Consider the following 21,042-nt stretch of genomic DNA (forward strand, 5'->3'; position numbering starts at 1 on the left):
GATTTCTGATTGTTCATTTTTTCCAGAACCTGTGGCATGTTTTTGTAGGAAAGGGGTGATGGGGTTGTCTTAACAGAAAAGATGTAATGAATGCTACTAGGATAAAATGAAACATAAGATAAACAACTATCAAGGTGGATCTACAGTTGGTTCCACAACTGAACCTCAAGAATGCTTATCAATGGCACCTTCTCACTCTGGGGAGAGCTAATGAGTAGGGTACTGCAGGTTTAGTCCTGGGTCAAGTGTTTTTCAACATTTTTATTAATGATTTGGATGAGGAGGTGCAGGGAATGCTTATCAGACTTGCAAATCTGTGTAGGACAGGTAATACTCTGGAAGACAGAAACAAAATTCAGAGTGATCTTGATAGGTTGGGATGTTAAGGCAAGAGAAACAACAGAAAGAAATATAATAGAGACAAATGTGAAGTACTGCAGCTAGGAAAAAGAAATGAAACACATTGTTACAAGACAGGGAGCTACTGGGCTCAACAATACAACAAGCCAGAAAGATCTTGGAATTGTTGAGATCACAAGCTGAATATTACTGAACTAAGTGATGTGTCTGTGAAGAAGCAAATTCTATACTGGGCTGCATCCAAATCATTTGAAATACTAGTTTCCTTCTACTCATCCCAGCTTAGGCCTCATCTTGAGTACAGCATTAAGTGCTGGGCACTGCAGTTTAAGAAAGAGACAGACTCCTCTAAACAAAGCTTTAGAGGAGCACAACTAAGATAATCAGAAGACTGGAAACAAAACCATATGGTGAGAAACTAGAAGAACAGAGTATGTTTATCCTTGAAAATACTGAGGAGAGAGATGATAGCATTTTTCAAGTACTTGAAAGGCTGACACAGAGGAGGGCCAGGAGCGCTTGCTCATCCCAGAGAACAGGACCCAGAATAATGTATTAAAAGGAAGCCAGATTCTGGCTGAACAAGAGGAATAACCTGTTACATGATATATTACAACAGAACCAATTGTGTAGGGATGTCATGGGCTTTCCTACACTGGAGCTTTTCACAATGCAGCTGAACATCCATCTCTTAAGGATGCTTTAACTTGGTATCCTCCACTGAGCATGGCACAGGACCAACAGCTTTATTGGCCCCACTTGGATTCCATGAAGCAAACCATGGTGGAAATGGGCTTGAGTGAATGTTGCCTCTTTCTAACCATAATTTTTATTTGCCATTATGCCAAATACAAACAGTTTGGAGCATGTTTCCATGAACCCCTCATGTCTAATTTAACTTGCTGTAAGTGGCTGAAGCGTGATGCCCAGTTACTTGCAAGTAAGCCATAACTAGATGCAGGAGCACAGGAGTTTCTGCTGGAAAAGATTAGTTACGTTGATTATTTCTGCAATTATGTTACAATTAGAGAGTCAGAATAATCATATTCATATAACTTGGTTCAAAATCAGTATAGCAGGGGACAGTCATGAGAAGATTTGGAGGGAGGGAGGACTGCAATTTAGAGGAGAGGGGAAAAAAAGACCCCGTTCTGCAAGTAGGCGCACCTGTGCTGGGCACCTGCACCAATGAGTATGCACCTGCATTTCTTAAAAGATGACAGCACTGAAGGCTAACTTTTAAAAAGACAGTTGAGCTTTAAAAAAAAAAACCTGGACCCTTCTTCAGGTGCTTTGGATTCTAACATGTAACATGCACTTCTCAGCCCTGCTTTTTCATCCAACAAGAACTGATCCCATTCATTAGCAACACATCCCTTCAGTATATTCTAGACTGCAGCTTCAACTTTAGAGAACAAAAAGCTGCTTAATGAGGGAAAAAGGAAACCTCAAGTAGCATAAGTGAAGCTTTTGCATTCTAACCAAAAGCCTTAGAATGTAATTTTATAGTTAATAAATATCACATGTTATATTTTTCTAGCAAGTTGTATGGTTGTATTATCAAAGAACAAAATATAGACTGTATGGCAAGTTAGAATATTTGTATGAAGACATCCAAAAAAAATACTATTAACTGCTTAATTACACAGTCTAGCTTTCATAGCAATGTGATTTGGGGTTGAGGTCTTGGTTAGTTTGCACTTGTTAGCAGCAATGACCTGCTAATTAACTGTATAGCTCTTCTGAATGTTCACAGCAAATCATATTTGTTTAGCAAAGCCTGGAAGTGCAGGTGAAGCCTATCTTCCATCTCTTATATAACTTCTCACTAGAAAAAAGTTCCAATAACTTAAATGTGAATTGCAATTTTACATAAAATCAAAGCAAATGTAAGGTAACTAGACTTGATTGCATAATTTTGATTGGGAATTTTTAAAAAATTACTGCACAATTTGCATAGCCCTGCTAATTGTCTTCCAAAATTAAATCATAGACCTAAAACACACACACCCAGCCTTGTTACAATGAAGGAGCACAATTCAGAATGAAGGAAATTATTGTCTGTAAATAAGAGTATCTTGGGGGCAAGATTATAGAAGGATTCTGTGTGTACTTTTAAGTACTTTATTTTAATGGGAAAAGTGAAAAAGAAACTTTGAGACATGCCGTCCTATGTGAATCTGTCATTGAACCTGCTTTACTTGAGGCATTTCCACTGGAAATGATCCAAATACACTGGTGCTTCATATAGTCTCTTTCCATGAAAGGTGGTTGTCCAACCTTTCAAGATGCTTTCTGGTAGTCTCTTCAGACCTTTGTGCATATGACTGTGATATCTGTTGCATCTGGTATCTGTTCTGAGGTAGTGGGATCCATCTTTGTTCTAAAGTTAAAGCCCATGAACACTGGGCACACTGGTACATATTTTAGCCACTGAATCTTTCTAATTATACCCATCCCAAATGGAAAATCGTAACTCTTCAGTTTTTCAGATGTGTCACTGTTGGCACGTGCTCCAGCCTTCCACTGTACTAAACCACGTTCCTCTTCAGTGCCTGGGGGTTAGGGTGGGGAATGCAAGATGATAAAAATTCAGATGAACAAAATAACAAGATTCCATTCCTTAAAGGACTTAACAACATAAGAGAGCCATGCTGGATCAGACCAAATACTCCATACACACAGCAAACCAGCTTCCCACAGAATCACTCGAGCAAGATGCGTGCAAGACCTCTGCTTAGCCAAACTCATCTGCAGCTGGTGTATATGGGCATGCCAGCTCTGATAAAGGAGGTAGCACATAACCAGTGAGGCCAGTAACTACTGATGAATCTGTCCTTTTAAGGCTATCCAGTCTAGTGGCCATCACAACTTCCCATGGCAGGGAATTGATAATTTAACACTATGTTGTATGAAGAGGTACTTATCTGTCCTAAACATCCCACCAATCAGTTTCATGTGATGTCCCCAGCTTTGAGTGTTACGGGAGAAGGAGAAGAATGTCTCCCTCCACTTTCTCATATATTATTTTAAACACCTCTATTATTATGTCTCCTCTTATTTCCCTTTCGAAACAGTCCCAGTTGTTGTAGCTGCTTCTCATAGAGAAGCTGCTCCAACCTCATCATTTTCATTGCCCTTCTCTGTACTTTTCCAACTCAGAACACAATATTCTAAGTAAGGTCACACCAAGGTTTTTTATAATGCGAGTAAGATCTTGGCAGTTCTATATTCCATTCCTAGCATGGTGTTTTCCTTTTTCACAGCAATTGCACATTTTCATCAAGCTGTCCACCACTATCCTAAGACCACTTTCTTGTTCAGACACTGCCATCTCAGATCCCATCAGTATATACTTGAAGTTGGGATTTTTCTGCCCCAACATGCATTACTTTACACTTGCTTACACTGAACTGTGTTTGCCATTTTGATGCCCATTCTCCCAGCATGGGGGATCTTTTTGGAACTCCTTACAATAACTTGTGGTTTAAACCATCTTCAATAGTTTGATGTCATTAGCAAAATTGGACACTGTACTACTTAACTTCTAATTCAAGATCATTTATGAATAGGTTGAAAAACATTGGTCCTAAAACAACCCTGTGGGACTCCACTGGTAACATCTCTCCATTGGGAAAAATTGCCATTTGTTCTCACCCTTTATCTTCTGTTCTTTAACTAGATAGTAATAAAAGGACCTCCCCCTCTTTTATTCTGTGACTGCTTAGTTTGCTCAGGAGCCTTTAGTGAAGGACTTTGACAAAGAGCCATTTCGACATCCAAGTAAACAATGTCTACTGAATCATTTCTTTCTACCTGCTTATTGACACACTTAACTCCAATGGGATACTGAGATGAGACTTATCCTTAGGGGAAGCCATGCTTTTAAAAAGCCCTGCTTGCCTTTCTATGTGCTTAGTGGTTTTAATAATGCTTTCACGCTGTTTACCCAGAACACGTATTAAGTTAACTGGCCTGTAATTTCCTGGATCCCCCTGGATCCCTTTTTTAAAATTAGTGTTATATTGGCCATTCTCCAATCGTTTAGGGACACATTAAATATTTTAGTAAGAAGGTCAATGTTGGCAGGGCTTGCCATCTACCCAGCAGCCAGCCAAGGGGGATGTGCCATGGAGTGCAAAGAGAGAATGGAGCCAGCTCCTGGGATGGCAAGACCTTCGGCAATGGGGCATTGGCTGGGGGAGGCATACACACAGCCCAACACTGAGCACCCAGGTGTGCAGGTGCTTTCCCCAGGAAAGGAACACCTGGAGGAGAGAGTGGAGGCAGGGCAGTGCAGTGCAGGAGGAATGAAGAGGAGAGTAAGGAAAGGGATGGGGAGGTGGACACGATGCTGAGAGAGGAAAATGGCAACAGGAAGACAGAAGTGGTAGGAAAGCAAGACTCAGCGAGCAGGAAAGGAGCTTAACTCCTACAGTCTGGGGCAGAGGCAGGGGTTTAAGGGTGGACACAGCTCACCTTTCTCCCCTGGGAAGAAGAGTGCCTATGTGGGGAAGCAACAGCCTGTCAAAAGTTGGGGAAGGGGAGAGAAATTGCCCCACTGTGTGCACACATGGGAAGGATCTGACAGAGAAGAGGATCGCCAACATGAAAGCCAGGGCTTTGGGGAACCTGACCACAGCCCCTGGAATCAATGGCAGGTGGTGGGGAAGCTGCTGCTCTCTGCCCCAGCCAGGACAGTCAGGAGTGTGCCTGATGTTAAAGAGATGGCTTCCTCATGATGGGTTGCCATGTCCCAGTCCATCCAAATGTTCTGCAATCATAGAGTCACTATGATACACTGAAAACACTGATGCTAATGGCAGCAAGAAAAACCAAGTTTTTTTCTGGGCTCTGTGCAGTGCAAGCACGTGGACTGGGTTGTTCTGGATCTGCTTTGTGTCCCTATGATTCTGTGCACTCAAGATAATGAAACAAAGGATACTTCAAAAGAGTGAAAGGTACCTGGAATGGTGTTGTCCAGTATGAATGCAATGCTGCCTCCAACAAACATTTCTGTGCTTAACAGCACTTTTAATATTTGGTTCACTTCAGCAATGCCTACAAAAAATTGAGAGCGTGAACATACGGAATTAAGTTACAATTTAGATATTTTTAAAAATCCACCCACAAATTGATATGCATAGTTTTTCCTGTAATTTTACTCCCTGCATTAATTTCTTCTATGAAAAATGTACTAAATTCCTTTTTCTAAAACTAAATTCTTTTCCTGGAAAGAAAAGTGACAGAGAGACCTGACTGGAGAAGCCTTCATGTAAGCCCTATTTGGCATTTCCTTGCTTGCAATCACATTGAGAGTGGCAAGCTGTGTCCACACCACTTCCCCACACTTTTAGGGAGGGAGGCGGTCTGTAAAAAGTAGCCTGCTATAGGAGGGTAGAGTGTTCTTGTGTCATGAAAACCCAATTACATGTACCACAAATGCCCTTTAGAAGCATGGAGTTGGAAGGAACCCTGAAGGCATCAAGCACAGCCTGCTTTACGGAGGCCAGTCAAACCATTAGGTGGAATGAAACGTGGGAAGACAGAATGACAGTTCTACAGACATTCGTACTGAGCCTCTGCACTACTTTGCTTACATGGAAGACAAAATGATGTATGCCACATAGCCTCTCATAACCCCTTAATTTAACTTGCTGCTCTCAGGTGTGGTGGAAGACTTTTATCTTGTGAAGAGCTGAAATTAGATTTAATTGCCAGTCCATCTGGCTTCTATACACGGAGCAGAAGGAAATGCCATCTTGTTTTTTTATCTCATGCAGCAAAATGGCTTGGGCATTTACAGCGTTGTGGCATCCCGGATATCCAGTAAAGGAAAGTTCATTATCTCCTGAGACAGTCTATTCTACAGTCAAACAGTTCGACAAAGACAAATGATGACATATATGACACAGGTTGAATTACAATTGGTAAAGGATCTTCAGATAATTATTATTAACTGGATGTTAAAAAGCACTTTAAGTGCCAATGGCAGACAGTGTCCTTGACAGCAAGAACAATGACTACCAATCTCATCTGAGTGGGGTTCCAAACACATGGTACCCAAATGAACCAATTTATCAACCAAATGAAATGTTCTACAGTATTGCACAAGAGGATATGCAATATTTTATATCCTGGTGAATTATAATATGCTAACACTGGCTTATAATTTAGAAGTCAAATCATTAAACTGCAGAGGCTAGAACAAACTTGATGTGATAGTGGATAAGGTATAAGCAGCGAATGTCTATTGATCCTATATGCTCTGAATTCCAAATCAAGCTATTCAGGGAAACCCCTGGTACCGAATTTTAGAAAGCCAGGTCATAAGGAAGAAAGTTCTTGATTTGTATGACTTTCTGCCTACTTGTTCAGACAGTGGACTTGTCTGTACTGAGTTCAAAGAAGGCAGCTTGGCGAGACGTGCACTCAGTTCCCACCATGAACAAACAAACTGCATCAATTTGGGAGAATGGGAACAGCCAGGAGAAGCTCAGATGGCATGTCCATTCTCACCCCCAGCATCTTCCTACGGCAGAAGCCTCATTCAGCCCAGTGACAGATCCCTTACTGCACAAATCCAGCAGGCATTTCATCTCTCTGATTAGGCACAGCCTGTGTGGTTTTTCAGTACCTGTGTTGACAGCATTTGGGTGTGAATCAATGTAGTTTGGAAGGGTAAGCCCAAAAAACATTGCAAAGCCAAGGACAAAAAGGTTGCGGGAAGAGTTCATGTCAACAAACTGTAGATTGGAGAGCCCCACTGCTGTGATCATGCCTGCAAAGCAGAAAAAAGGTGAAATTCAGTTTTTTTAAATAAATGCATGGCAGACCTGTGGGAAGGGGTTGTGAGGCTGAAGTTAAGCACGAAGCTGCATCGGAGGACTGTAAATGCCATCCCAAGGGCCTGAATTCCAGGATGGTACCTCTGTAGAAATGGCCAGGTGAAAATCAGAGTGTAATTTGAACATAGGGCTTGGTCCAAGAGAGTGAAAAAATACAGAATCCCTGAGCAAATGTGTGGAGCTTGCCCCGTAGGAGTGCAGAGTTAATTGCATGTTCCATGGTGATGCATAGAGCAGTGCCCTGATGTTTTGGATTAGTGCCACTTTGGGGGAGGGATTTTAGAGTGGAAAAGCAGCAAAAGAGGAAGGGGATGGTTAATCTTTTCCTGCTCCAGATCATCCCCTCAAGTGAACTTTTCTCCCATGAGATTCAACTCATGTGTTCATAAGGGTAAATTTTACATTTCAAACCATAGAGGAAGAGGGAGCTGCTGGGAAGACACATTTGGTGGAAAAAATACTAAGCACCCCACCACCTCTTCACATGAAAGGTTCACTTCCTACAGTTGCCTAGTCCTTTGTATGGGTTTTGGCCATATTTATCAAGTTGTGTGCAGTTAGCAGGACCTCATTCTCAGGCTTTATGGGCAGTAGGCAAATGTCACGAGCAAAGTTCTCAGTTTCAAAATCAGAGGTCTAACTAAGTTGAATTACTCTTAGAAATCAACAGCAGACAAGCGGAAAATCTAATCTTGTAATCAGCAGCCACATCCACATAAACAGTTTGTAGGCCGTTCTGTTTATCCTTTCTCTTTATACAAAAACAGAGCTGAGTCAAAGGATGACATGAGATCCAGGCTTATGCATTGCCTGCACTCATGCTACAATCTCACAATTTCCCCTAAAGATAAACTTTATTTCTTCTCCAGCTTACTACCAGATCACAATAACCATTAAATTGTCACAAAATCATAAAATACGTAATAATTTGTAATGTCAAAACATTTTTAAAAACACCAGGGCAAAGAAAGCATAAAACCACATGAGCAGAATTAAACCTAATTCAGCCTTCTTCAAACTGGTGTCATCCAGATGTTTTGGAGAAAAATTCTCACAAGTTCCAAGCATTTGGAACTCATTGATGTTGAAGTCAAAAACATCTGAAAAGCTCCAGTTTTCAGAAGGCTGACCACAGTTTAATTAAGGCTTGGACAAATAAAATATATTCACTTGGCACTGAAAATAATAGAATAATAGGCAAGCATTCAGGATAGATACCAGGAAACCCCCGGGTGCAGCTGTTCCAAAGGTCAAACTCTCCTTTGTCCCTACTCTGACAGTGCAATCCTATACATTTGTACTCAAAAGTAATTCCCATTGAGTCCAATGAGATTTCCACGTATAAAAGAATTGGATTCCAGTCTTAACAGATAAACACAGACATAATACTCTACTGTTAAGAGAATCCACAACATGCTTTATAAACTACTAAAAATTTGTTTTTGTTTTTCATAACTTTGCTAAATACACTTCATCACCATCACCATCACCATCACCATCATCAATTTCATTTCTTTACCACCCTATAGATGAGGCTCTCTGGGTGGTTTACAGCAAGGTATAAAACAACCATATTAAGAGTTAAAATAGCTTTAAATATTAAGGTAACATTAGCAACTTCGTATAAAGAAAACTTGTATAAAATGTTTTAGATGGTTTCTGTAGCAAATTGATTAGCTAAGATGTTTCCAAATATGTCAAATGGATGTTGAAAATGTAAACATAAATTGGGTACCTTCTATCATATGTGGTGGACTTGTGATAATGCAAAAAAGTATTGGATTAAAATACATAAATGGCTTGAGGAAATGTTACAAAAATCCTTAGCTTTTAAACCTGAAGTCTTCTTATTAGGCATTATACCTGTTGATATTGGTAAACAAGAAATGTACTTGATTTCACATGTAATTACTGCAGCGAGGATTGCATTTGCTCAACACTGGAAAAGTGAAGAACCACCCACCGATGAACTGATCCTAAAAAAGATCTTGGACTTTACAGAAATGGATAGATTGACTTTGTCATTGAAGGAGAAAGAAGATACTGGTTTCTATCAAATTTGGGACTCTTTATTATTGGCTAGAGAAATGAGACTTTGTATAGATTTAAATATGTTTCTAAGTTATCATAAATGGAAAAAATGTGGGGGCTGACCCAGCAGGTCCGATGTTTCTGATGATTGATGTTGTTTTTAGTTTTTCTTTGTTTTAGGGTTATTTTGAATAAAACTTATTATAAAAAAGAGTTAAAATAGCTTTAAAATACAGTAAAGTACAATAAAAAGATCCAGCAAGAATTACCAGGATAATCCTATCAGGCCCCTGGATGACCAAGGAGATTTTTTAAAACCTCTCAAGGTGGCACTCAGAGGAAGACCCCAGAGGTTGAGCCAGTTAGATAAGGTTGGGAGAGACACTCTGACAGGTTTTGTGGCCCCAAGCTGTGTAAGGCTTTATAGGTTAAAACCAGCACCTTCCATTGAAATCAGAAACATACAGACAGCCAATGCAGGTGGGCCTGAACCTGTCTTATATGTTCAGACCTGCAGATCCCAGTTATTAATCTGACTGCTGCAGATTTAATCAGTAATTTAATTCAATGATCTTAATGTAGCCATGTCTAAAAGTTTCATTTATATCATGCCTATTCTGAATAACAAATCACAGTCTCACACCAAACACACATAAACCGTTGCCAGGAAATCAAATCATGACAGTTTTAACTTTGCTTCTTGTTCAGGAGCAGCTGTGGCTGAAGTTGCTCTAGGCTGGCTCTGCTTCAGTCCAGTAAAGGCACAGTTGTGGTTTTGGCCTTCCCGGACTTGTTTTATTATTGCCACCTGAGCTACTTGACATGCCTCTCCTATCTGCAAGAGATTACCTGGCATCTCACATTATCTTTCATTTACCATTAGCCTACAAAGAGATAACATTCTACTTTTACTTGCCATGCTTTTCCCCTCAGTCATGAGGGCTGGGATTCTTTTTCCCTTCAAGTTTCTAAAACAGTCTTACTAATCTGCCAGAAACACTGATCCTAAAATTTATGTTTGGATGATGACCAAATATTTCAAGAGATCTCCACACTAGTGTATTATTAAATAACTATGCCAGTATTATTTACCTTTCCTCATATGCTGGCAGTGCACTATTAATCATCACCATCATCATCATCTCTTGCTGTCTGTATTTTGTACAACAATATTATTTTTTAAAATCTTTTATCAATTTTCCATTTTACAATTCATGCATGTTTTTACAGAAATAACATGGTAACAACAATAAGCAATGTAATATACATAGTTCAATAACTTGGAATGCTCCTACAAGGCTATTCAAATTGTTGGTGTTCAGAAATCTATTTACATACGGTCCCACCTGCCCCTTCCAGTGGATTACACCTCACCAAAAAGAAGGAGGAAATTCTGGCAGGCACTCCCATCTTCTTAAATTATATAAATAGAAGCCAAACAACCCAGAATAAATCTCTTTTTGCAACCCACTCCACATCTGTCTGCTTTGGTGCTTCATTGGCATTACAATCACTTACCAAACAATGTACAAAACATCCCTCCAAGGATGGGGTCGGGCAGTGAGGCAAACAGAGCTGTAAACTTGCCAATGGTTCCTAAGATGAGCATGATCACAGCACCATACTGTACCACTTTCCTGCTGCCCACCTGTACAGGACAACCAGCCACACAAATAACAGCCAGTTAGTCACCATGCTGTCATGCTGTCAGTCCTTCACAACATTCCCAATCCTCTCTATGCCGCAATGCCCTTTCTTCTGTTGTATCTGTGTGTTGGCTGTTGAACTATAGCTACACTAAGAGCCTATCAGAACACAGTCCTATGCTTGTTTACATAGAAAACAACCTACAATTTCCAGCATTCAAGCTACCTGGGAAATGCTCCAACTGGCTGGGGAATGATGGTAGTGGTAGCACTCTTTTCTGTCTAAACATGCATAGGATTGCATCCATAGGATAGGAGTGGCCTCCCCTAGCCCTGTTTCTCTTCTGGCACCTGCCTCATGTAGACTTTAACCTTTTCGTAGGATTTCTGTTTGTAACCGAGATAGCAATTCATATTTAATTCTCCAGATGTGAACAGTGAGTTCAATTCTATTCATGTCTATCCAGTAATAATACTATTCATGTCTATCCAGTAATAAGACTATCTTCAAGAGGGCATAAAGGACGCAGCTATTTTTAACAGTTCTTTCAAAAAGTTCATGATGAATCCTGGAGAACAAAAATCTCTATTGTAGGGATGTTCCCTCCTTCATGGATCCCGTGGCAAAGGGGCTTGTGTATCTCAATGAAGCTATGAGCTATGCCGTGCAGGGCCGCCCAAGACGGACAGGTCATAGCAGAGAGCTCTGACAAAACATGATCCACTGGAGAAGGAAATGGCAACCCACTCCAGTATGTCTGCCATGAAAACCCCATGGACAGTACCAAAAGGCAAAAAGATATGACGCCGGAAGATGAGCCCCTCAGGTTGGAAGGTGTCCAATATGCTATTGGGGAAGAGCGGAGGACTTGTACTAGTAGCGCCAGAAAGAATGAAGTGACTGGGTCAAAGCCGAAAGGACACTCAGTTGCAGATGTATCTGGTGGTGAAAGGAGGGTCCAATGCTGTAAAGATCTATACTCCATAGGAACCTGGAATGTTAGATCCATGAATCAAGGCAAGCTGGATGTGGTCAAACAAGAGATGACAAGACTGAACATCGACATCTTAGGAATCAGTGGACTAAAATGGACAGGAATGGGTGAATTTAATTCAGATGACCATCAGGCATACTACTGTGGGCAAGAATCCCTCAGAAGAAATGGAGTAGCCTTCATAGTCAATAAAAGAGTAGGAAAAGCAGTACTGGGATACAATCTCCAAAATGACAGAATGATCTCAGTTTGAATCGAAGGCAAACCATTCAACATCACAGTAGTCCAAGTCTATGCCCCAACCACTGGTGCTGAAGAGGCTGAAGTTGACCGGTTCTATGAAGGCCTACAACACCTTCTAGAATTAACACCAAAAAATGATGTCCTTATCATCATGGGGGATTGAAATGCTAAAGTAGGAAGCCAAAAGATAACTGGAATAACAGGCAAGTTTGGCCTTGGAGTACAAAATGAAGCAGGGCACAGGCTGGTAGAATTTTGTCAAGAGAATACGATGGTCATAGCAAACACTCTTTTCCAACAACCCAAGAGACGACTTCACATGGACATCACCAGACGGTCAACACAGAAACCAGATTGACTATGTGCTCTGCAGCCAAAGATAGAGAAGCTCTATACAGTCAGTTAAAACTAGACAAGGAGCTGACTGTGGCTCAGATCATGAGCTTCTTGTTGCAAAATTTAGGCTTAAATTGAAGAAAGTAGGGAAAAGCACTAGGCCACTTGGGTATGAGCTAAATCATATCCCTGATGAATATACAGTAGAGGTGACAAATAGCTTTAAGGAATTAGATCTGATAGACAGAGTGCCTGAAGAACTATGGACGGAGGTCCACAACATTGTCCAAGAGGTAGCAACTAAAACCATCCCAAAGAAAAAGAAATGCAAGAAAGCAAAATGGCTGTCTGAGGAAGCTTTACAAATAGCTGAGGAAAGACTGTGGCGAGGATTGCATTTGCTCAGCACTGGAAAAGTGAAGAACTACCCACTGGCGAACTGATTCTAAAAAAGATCCTGGACTGTGCAGAAATGGATAGATTGACTTTATCATTGAAGGAGAAGGAAGATACTGACTTCTATCAAACTTGGGACTCTTTTTATTATTGGTTAGAGAAACGGGACTTTACATAGATTTAAATATGTTTTTAAGTAATCGTAAATGGAAAAAGAAGGGTGTGGGGGCTGACCCAGAGGGCCCAATGTTTTTGATGATGGATGTTGTTTTTAGTTTTTAGTTTTGTTTTTTAGGATTATAATTTCAAATAAAACTTATTTTAAAAAAAACACAAATACCTGAGGAAAGAAGGGAAGCGAAAGTCAAGGGAGAAAGAGAAAGATACACCCAATGGAATGCAGAATTCCAGAGAATAGCTGGAAGAGATAAGAATGCCTTCTTAAATAAACAGTGCAAAGAAATAGAAGAAAACAATAGAATGGGGAGGACCAGAGATCTCTTCAAGAAAATTGGAGATATGAAGGGAACGCTTCATGCAAAGATGGGCATGATAAAGGACCAAAATGGCAGAGACTTAACAGAGGCAGAAGAGATTAAGAAGAGATGGCAAGATTACACAGAGGAACTATACAAGAAAGAGCTTAACATCCCTGATAACCACGATGGGGTGGTCACTGACCTCGAGCCAGACATCCTGGAATGTGAAGTCAAATGGGCCTTAGGAAGTCTGAGCAACAACAAAGCTGTGGAGGTGACAGTATTCCAGCTGAGCTATTCAAAATCCGAAAAGACGATGCAGTAAAAGTGCTACACTCAATATGCCAGCAAACTTGGAAAACTCAATAGTGGCCACAGGATTGGAAAAGGTCAGTTTACATTCCCATCCCAAAGAAGGGCAATGCCAAAAATGTTCAAACTACCGCACCATTGCACTCATTTCACATGCTATCAAAGTTATGCTCAAAATCCTACAAGCTAGGCTCCAGCAGTATGTGGACCAAGAACTAACAGAAGTACAGTCAGGATTTCGAAGAGACAGAGGAACTAGAGGTCAAATTGCCAACATACTCTGAATCATGGAGAAAGCTAGGGAGTTCCAGAAAAACATCTACTTCTGCTTCATTGACTATGCTAAAGCCTTTGATTGTGTGGATCACAACAAATTGTGGCAAGTTCTTAAAGAGATGGGAGTACCAGACCATCTTATTTGTCTCTTAAGAAACCTATATGCGGGTCAAGAAGCAACGGTGAGAACTGGACACAGAACCACTGATTGGTTCAAAATTGAGAATGAGTTCAGCAAGCCTGTATACTGTTGCCCTGCCTATTTAACTTATATGCAGAGCACATCATGAGAAAGGCGGGGCTAGATGAATCACCAGTTGGAATTAAGATTGCTGGGAGAAATAGCAACAACCTCAGATATGCAGATGATGCCATTCTAATAGCAGAAAGTGAAGAGGAACCTCTTGATGAGGGTGAAAGAGGAGAGCACAAAAGTTGGCTTGAAACTCAACATTAAGAAAACTAAGATCATGGCATCCAGTCTTCTCACTTCCTGGCAAATAGATGGGGAAGAAATGGAGGTAGTGACAGATTTTATTTTCCTGGGCACCGCAGATGGGGACTGCAGCCAAGAAATTAAAAGACGCTTTCTCCTGGGGAGGAAAGCTATGGCAAATCTAGACAGCATACTAAAAAGCAGAGACATCACCCTGCCAACAAAAGTGCGTATAGTCAAGGCAATGGTTTTCCCAGTTGCAATGTATGGCTGTGAACGTTGGACCATAAGGAAGGCTGAGCACCGAAGAACTAAGGCCTTTGAATTGTGGTGCTGGAGGAGACTCCTGCGAGTCCCTTGGACTGCAAGGTGATCAAACCAGTCGGTCCTAGAGGAGATCAACCCTGACTGCACTTTAGAAGGCCAGATACTGAAGATGAAACTCAAATACTTTGGCCACCTAATGAGAAGGAAGGACTCCCTGGAGAAGAGCCTAATGCTGGGAACAATAGATGGCAAAAGAAGAAGGGGATGGCAGAGAATGAGGTGGCTAGATGGAGTCATTGAGTTCAGTGGGTATATTTAATATAGGACAGAACCTCTCCCACTAAAATAAATTATACTTGGGAAGTAGTTTGCTTGCATTGCTGTACATTCAGTCATTATCAACAGCAGGGCTGCTACTCAGAAAACCTGCTGTATGGCCTTGAAGAACATCACATTTGGTCTAAACACCCATCTGGTCATGCCATCAGAGGAAACAAGCCCTCTTTGCTTAGTCCCTTGCATGTGGAGTGAGAATGGTGCCTCTGCACTGGGATAAGGGGAAATTGTCCTATATATGCCATGTTGCTGTTGCGTGCTGTCAAGTCCTCTTTGACTCATAGCGACCCTGTGAATGAAAGCCCTCCAAAATGTCCTACCATGGAGAACCTCTCCATTTTACCTGTGGTTTATGTTTTCCTGCCAGTCTTATTAACCTGTTGTAGCAGCTTCAGCTGTACAGGCAGTGCATTGCATGTCTAGTCACAAGGGTCAAACTGGCTACCTAATCCTGTCCATGGTTAATTAAGATGGTAGCAGTTGGAAGTTCCCACTTGGCCCCCAAGAAAAGTGCCCGAGTGCTTATTGGTGCCCAGGGCCACCACAATGCCTACACCAGTCTACTCTGACCAGCGGTGCCCTTGGCAAGGACATTAACATCACCCAGTCCTTTTAACTGCAGATACCAAGGACTGAATTTGGAATCTTCTGCATACCGATCATGTCCTCTGTGTGCGAGCCATGGTGCCTTAAGAGGATGCTTTTGCATTCCTTAATGTGCAGGTGTAACTTGGGCACAGAAGTCTGCCAATGAAACTATTCTAGAATCGTTTGAGAGGCCAAGGGTGGAACTTCTGTTTGGCTCACAGCAGTCCCGTCACAGCTATGTCCAGGACAGCTCCTCAGATTTGCCACAGACTCACAGAGTATGCAACTTACTTAGAAATATAAAGTAGCTTCTTATGTTCCTAAACCAGCCCTCAAGGCAGTGTTTTCTATCCAAAAAACACGAGATTATTTCTGTGGTTCCTCTGGTAATTGGTCATTATGAATTAAGTCAGAGAAACCTGAAGCCCAGACTAAGTTGTGGCTGAAAGATTAAAATCTGCTGCTTGTATTGCGCAGGTGCAATATACTGGAAGACTTGCGCTCTCCCTGAAGCACAGCAGAGAAACTGGCAGCTGTGTTCATCTCCAGCAGATGCCCCCGCATCTCCTGCCAGCACACCCCCGTGGACCACGACTGGCAGGAATCCAGCAAGATTCTAGAAGCAGAAGATGCTATCAAATGTTGCAGTGCAGTACCTTGGTGATGCCCAAGACTCCGATGTTAGGACTCGAGGAAGTAGAACCATTGCCAGTGCCCAGCAGCCCCGCAATTATGCAAGAGATTCCTTCTGTAAAAATGCCCCTAAAGGGAAACATAGATACATAGAAACAGAGCAAGTCAGAAGGGGTCTCCCAGGCCATCTAGTCTGACCCCTAGCATTAGCCGGCCCCACTCATGACATGTAGAAGTATGTGTGGAGAGGAATGACCACATTAGGTTTTCCATGTCTCTTTCTCTTCCCAACAGCAAAGCATTACAAAAAAGAAATTGTATTTTTGCATTACTTTGACTGAAAAATGCTCTGCCTTCAAAGGCCCTATGGTGAAGTATACTATTAAAACTTCATAAATCAATTGCAAACAATATTTAAAAGCATAAACTCCGTAACTTTGAAAAGCAGACCATAGACAGAGGCCATACAAATGGGATTACTTGTTTGTGCCCAAAGACCAACCAGGCTGTGGCATTGCTCGATCGCAAGTCCTGCCATGCATCCTGTTCTTCAGGTACTGCCACCCAGCTGCATGGAAGCAACCACACCAGAAATAGCAGCAAATGCCCTTCCTGGCTCCATCAAGCTTCAGGTTAGCAGCCATGCCATAGGCCTGGTCACAGCTGCTTCATCATCCAAAATGGAAGCAGCTACTTATCCTGGCTTGTGGGAAACCTTAATTCGTTTTTACTGTAGAACAACAAAGAGCCTTGTGGCACCTTAAAAACTCACCATTTTATCTTGGCATCAGCTGCTGTGGACTTATGGTTACCCTAAATTAAAGTTGTGGGATCTGTCTATCCATATGAGAACTAATGCTATGTGATAGTGAGGGTCTTACCCTGAGGACCTGAGAGATCTGGATTCTAGTCCCCACTCACCTATGAATCTCCTTGGGTATCCTTGCGCCAGTGACCCTCAACCTAACCTACCTCACAGGGTTCTTGTAAAGATAAAATAGAGAGGAGGAGAACTATCAAAACCACCTTGGGTTCCTTGCAAGAGGAAAAAACATGGAATATAATGACAATATCGTCACCACCACACTAATAGATATATACACACACATGAAATGATGAGTTATAATTACCTTATTTGCATTATAATTTTAAGTGATACATTCCTTATAATTGTACCAATAATTGCCAAATAGTGACATTTCATAAAACCATTGTTAGATGATAACAAAAATATCCTTGCATTGGTGAGTTGATTACATGATCATATGTGCACGCATGCACACACACACACACTTTGTTCCTATTCAAGCCAAGACGGAGCTGAAGCTCCTGGATAACTGCAGCTCAACTGTTTTGAGTTGAAATCTCTCTCTGAAGTTCATTTGTTCAAAAATGGTCACTTTAAGCTCAGTGACGAAGTGTCCTGGGATAGCAAAAGGATGATGGCGCTATCACTCAACAGCAGTTGTGTGAATGGGCACAGTTAATAAGATACTTATCACTCTCTATATATTCTGTATTTCATTTCTGTCTCTTAAAAATCTTTCCACATCACTCCATGTGCATTTAAATCAACTTGGAACTCAAGATAACACTTCATTCATCTGCTGGAATGAACTGTACTCCTTGAAACCATGGCCCTAACACATTTATTAGTCTTTACAGTGCCATAAGATGTTTGGCAGTCTTTGCTGTGACATATAGATGTCCCTCTGATTTTTAAAATTCTATCATATGTTATGCCACATGAACAAACTACTCAGTCCTCCAGTGGGTGACAAACATTCTGATTTCTTACTTCAGAAACTTGAAAAGCATAAAGACACTACAGTCTTTTGAACTGACTCCTTGACTGTGTAAACAAATCAGAGGTTGAAATGCATCGAGGGTTTGCTGTCTCAGCATAACTCTATAAAAAGCTCTTCTTCCCTTCCTCCCACCCCGTGAGCTGGGAGGATAGTTCTGGCATCGCAGTGAAACCAAGTTCTACCAGGCACTTACTCCCTTACCTACTGTGAATGGTCATTTTTCACAAGTTGTTCAGAACTGTGCATCAAATATCCAAGCAGTGCCAAGAAGTCGTGTCTCTCTTACCTGTTGATGGCATGCACAGGTGGAGGTGGGGCACCAGCAAGCCTAGCACAAGCATAATAATCCCCAATGGACTCGATGATCCCAGACAAAGTAGCACTGAACATTCCCAGCACAGCAGCAGCTGTCACTGTAGGAATTCCCCACTGGCCTACAATAAGCAAAGGAAAGCAGCTGTTAGCTGAAGCATACGGTACACTGCCTTCACGTCAAGGCATCTTAGGCAAATGACAGAGAGCAGATGTTAAATTCTAACACTTAAAATCATGCGGTCAAAGCCCCAGCCCTGGCCCCAGGGGTGACTCCCTTTTATGCCAGAGCAGGAAACTGTTTTCCCTTAGTGGGTCCATCTCTGCACTGGAGAAATGGCCAGTCACGCTCATGAGGTAGAACCACTCCAGCGCCCTGCTTTTCCAGGAGGCTGGTGACAGTGAAACAAGTGAGACAGCTGGGATGGCTTTGGGGGCTAGAGCGTATTTGAAGACCTATGCTGTGGCAGGACAAGAGGAGGTTTTTCTCTGCATTTGCAAGAGCTGTTCTGGGTGGTCAGGGGTCCTTTACAAGCCAGCCTAAAAGAGGACTCAGACCTTTCAACAGACCACTGTGAACACTTTGCTCAGAATGCTGCAGAGAAAGCTGCTTGGCTCTGCTCCAACTCGACACTGGTTGATACAGAGGCAGCTGGTGTAACTTTGGCTCCTGTCTTTCCAGTGTTATTGGATACTTTTCACTCTGTACAGCCTGAGAATGTGAACAAGATCCTTGGAGCAGTAAGATCTGCATGTGTATGCCAGACACTTGTCCTTCTTGGTTCATAAAAGCAACCAGAGGGGTATGCAGGGTGGCCAAAGTCTCAGTCAAGGCAGGGTTCTAGCCTGCTTGAAAGGAGGCAGTGGTGAGACCCCTTGAATCCTAGTAAATTGCATAATTACCAACCAGTCTTCCATTTTTAGGCAAAAGACTAGAAGGTGTGGTGGCATCCCAACTCCAAGAATTCCAGGGTGAGGCAGCATATCTAGATCCATTTCAGTCTGGCTTCCAACCTGATTATGGGGTAGAAACTGCCTTGGTAGCTCCAGCAGGTGACCTACACCAGAAACCAGACTGAGGGAGAGTCTCTGTCAGTTCTGCTAGACCTCTCAAAGGCTTTGTTACCATTGCTCATGCTATCCTTCTAGGGTGCCTCACTGGGATGGGAGTGGGAGGCACTGTCCTACAGTGGCCGCATACCTTCCTGGAGGAACAGATTGAGAAGTTGGTGCCTGTTGACCTGTGGAGCTCCTCAGGGATCTGTTCTGTTCTCCACACTATTTGACACATGCAGGAAGCCACTGGGAGAGATTTGGAGTTCAGTGGCACTCCAGTGCACTGATGATACCCAACTCCATTTCTCCTTTCCATCTCATGCCAAGGAAGCTGTTTTTTTGCTAAATCAGTGTCTGTCAACAGTAACAGACTGGATGAAGGCAAACAAATTGAAGCTTAATCTAGACAAGATGGAAGCACTCCTGGCCAGATGGAAGGTGGATCAAGAAATAGGGATTCAGACTGGGCTGAGTGTGGTTACTTTCCCTGAATATCCTGAATAGCCTGAATATCCAGATCTCACCAGTGGCCAAGGGTATGCCCCTTCCTGGAGATATCTGATTTGGTCACAGAGACAAGACAGAGAGGAGGGGATGGTCCTGAGCACAGACCCTCACCAGGAGCAGTCTTTGGACAATGCCCTAAAATGTTTTTCAAATATCTGTCTACAATCAGAAGGACAAAAATGCTAAACAGAAACAGAAATCCAATTTCCATCCTATTGTATGTGATATCCTTCATATACCCAGTGCCAGAGCATTAAGGGCACCAGGTGGCTGCCCTGATTGATGTATGGCATCCTCTGAAATTACATGGATGAGGGCAGCAGTATGCTGGTCAGAGAAATCTGCATTCTTGTTTTAGTATTTTATTATTTTTCCAAACCTCAAATTTAAATCTAATAATGGGCCTACTTAATGTGCATAGGCTCCTTTTACTTTTCAAACTGAAAGTCAGCAGGAATCTACCGGCTGCTTAGATGTTTTCTTTAGAATTCTTCATCATAACAAATAATCTGAATTCTTTTTTTTATAGTCTAAGGAAAAGTTTTGACAAATATTGCAACATATGCCCCTGGCAAGTATTTCATAGAGATAAGATGTTTTGATTTTGCCTTTCACTGGTTTCAGCTGGTACTTTGGTTTTAATGCAGTGGAGGTTTGCCACTGTTCCATACACCATAAGTTCCGTAAGATGAAAAATCCTTGTTTTAATTCCCATTTAGCTTTGATGCTCAGTGGACAACCTTGGGCTTCTCATTCATACCATAACCTTTCCATAACCCTTTTTTTTTTCTTAAAAATAAAATGGGGTATGGAACATCCATAATGGAATACCCACTACTTACAAGGATAAGGAAGACGGAACCATGGTGCAATTGACATGATTTCCCCTCTGGCATCTGTTCTTGCCCTGAATCCATAGGCATTTACATCACGAGGGAACACATCTGTCACTGTCAGAATGTAACACAACAGCCAAACCACCAAAATGGCCAGTATGATCTGAAGAGGAGATACAGAGGGATGCAGATAGTGCCACTGCTTTCCATATATGTATATGTACAGACTGAATGAGAACGAGTGCAGGAAGGGTCAAATTAATTTCCTGAAAGCACCATCTAAATGATTAATTGTGCACCTCATACTTATCACACAAATAGTCTTTGAACTTCTGTTGAGG

At 41.8% G+C, this 21,042-nt stretch overlaps 1 protein-coding gene across 2 annotated transcripts in view; it reads right to left on the bottom strand.

Annotated features, from left to right (window-relative positions):
• Positions 1 to 269: 269 nt before the first annotated feature.
• SLC23A1 (solute carrier family 23 member 1) overlaps positions 270 to 21,042 on the bottom strand; it is a 37,237-nt gene continuing 16,464 nt past the window's right edge. The window contains exons 8-14 of one of the 2 annotated variants that reach the window (XM_044444220.1): positions 20,708 to 20,864; positions 18,277 to 18,424; positions 16,206 to 16,311; positions 10,758 to 10,887; positions 6,998 to 7,141; positions 5,326 to 5,421; positions 270 to 335 (exon numbers count right to left, since the gene is read on the bottom strand). In XM_044444220.1, the coding sequence (XP_044300155.1) occupies positions 301 to 335; positions 5,326 to 5,421; positions 6,998 to 7,141; positions 10,758 to 10,887; positions 16,206 to 16,311; positions 18,277 to 18,424; positions 20,708 to 20,864 (816 nt within the window). In that variant the 3' untranslated portion in view covers positions 270 to 300. Of the gene's footprint in view, positions 336 to 2,667; positions 2,916 to 5,325; positions 5,422 to 6,997; positions 7,142 to 10,757; positions 10,888 to 16,205; positions 16,312 to 18,276; positions 18,425 to 20,707; positions 20,865 to 21,042 lie in introns of those variants that run through there. The other variant, XM_044444219.1, reaches the window with a different exon arrangement.

Source organism: Varanus komodoensis, unplaced genomic scaffold (genome assembly GCF_004798865.1).
Source record: "Varanus komodoensis strain SLA01 unplaced genomic scaffold, ASM479886v1 scaffold44_3, whole genome shotgun sequence".
Lineage (NCBI taxonomy): Eukaryota > Metazoa > Chordata > Lepidosauria > Squamata > Varanidae > Varanus > Varanus komodoensis.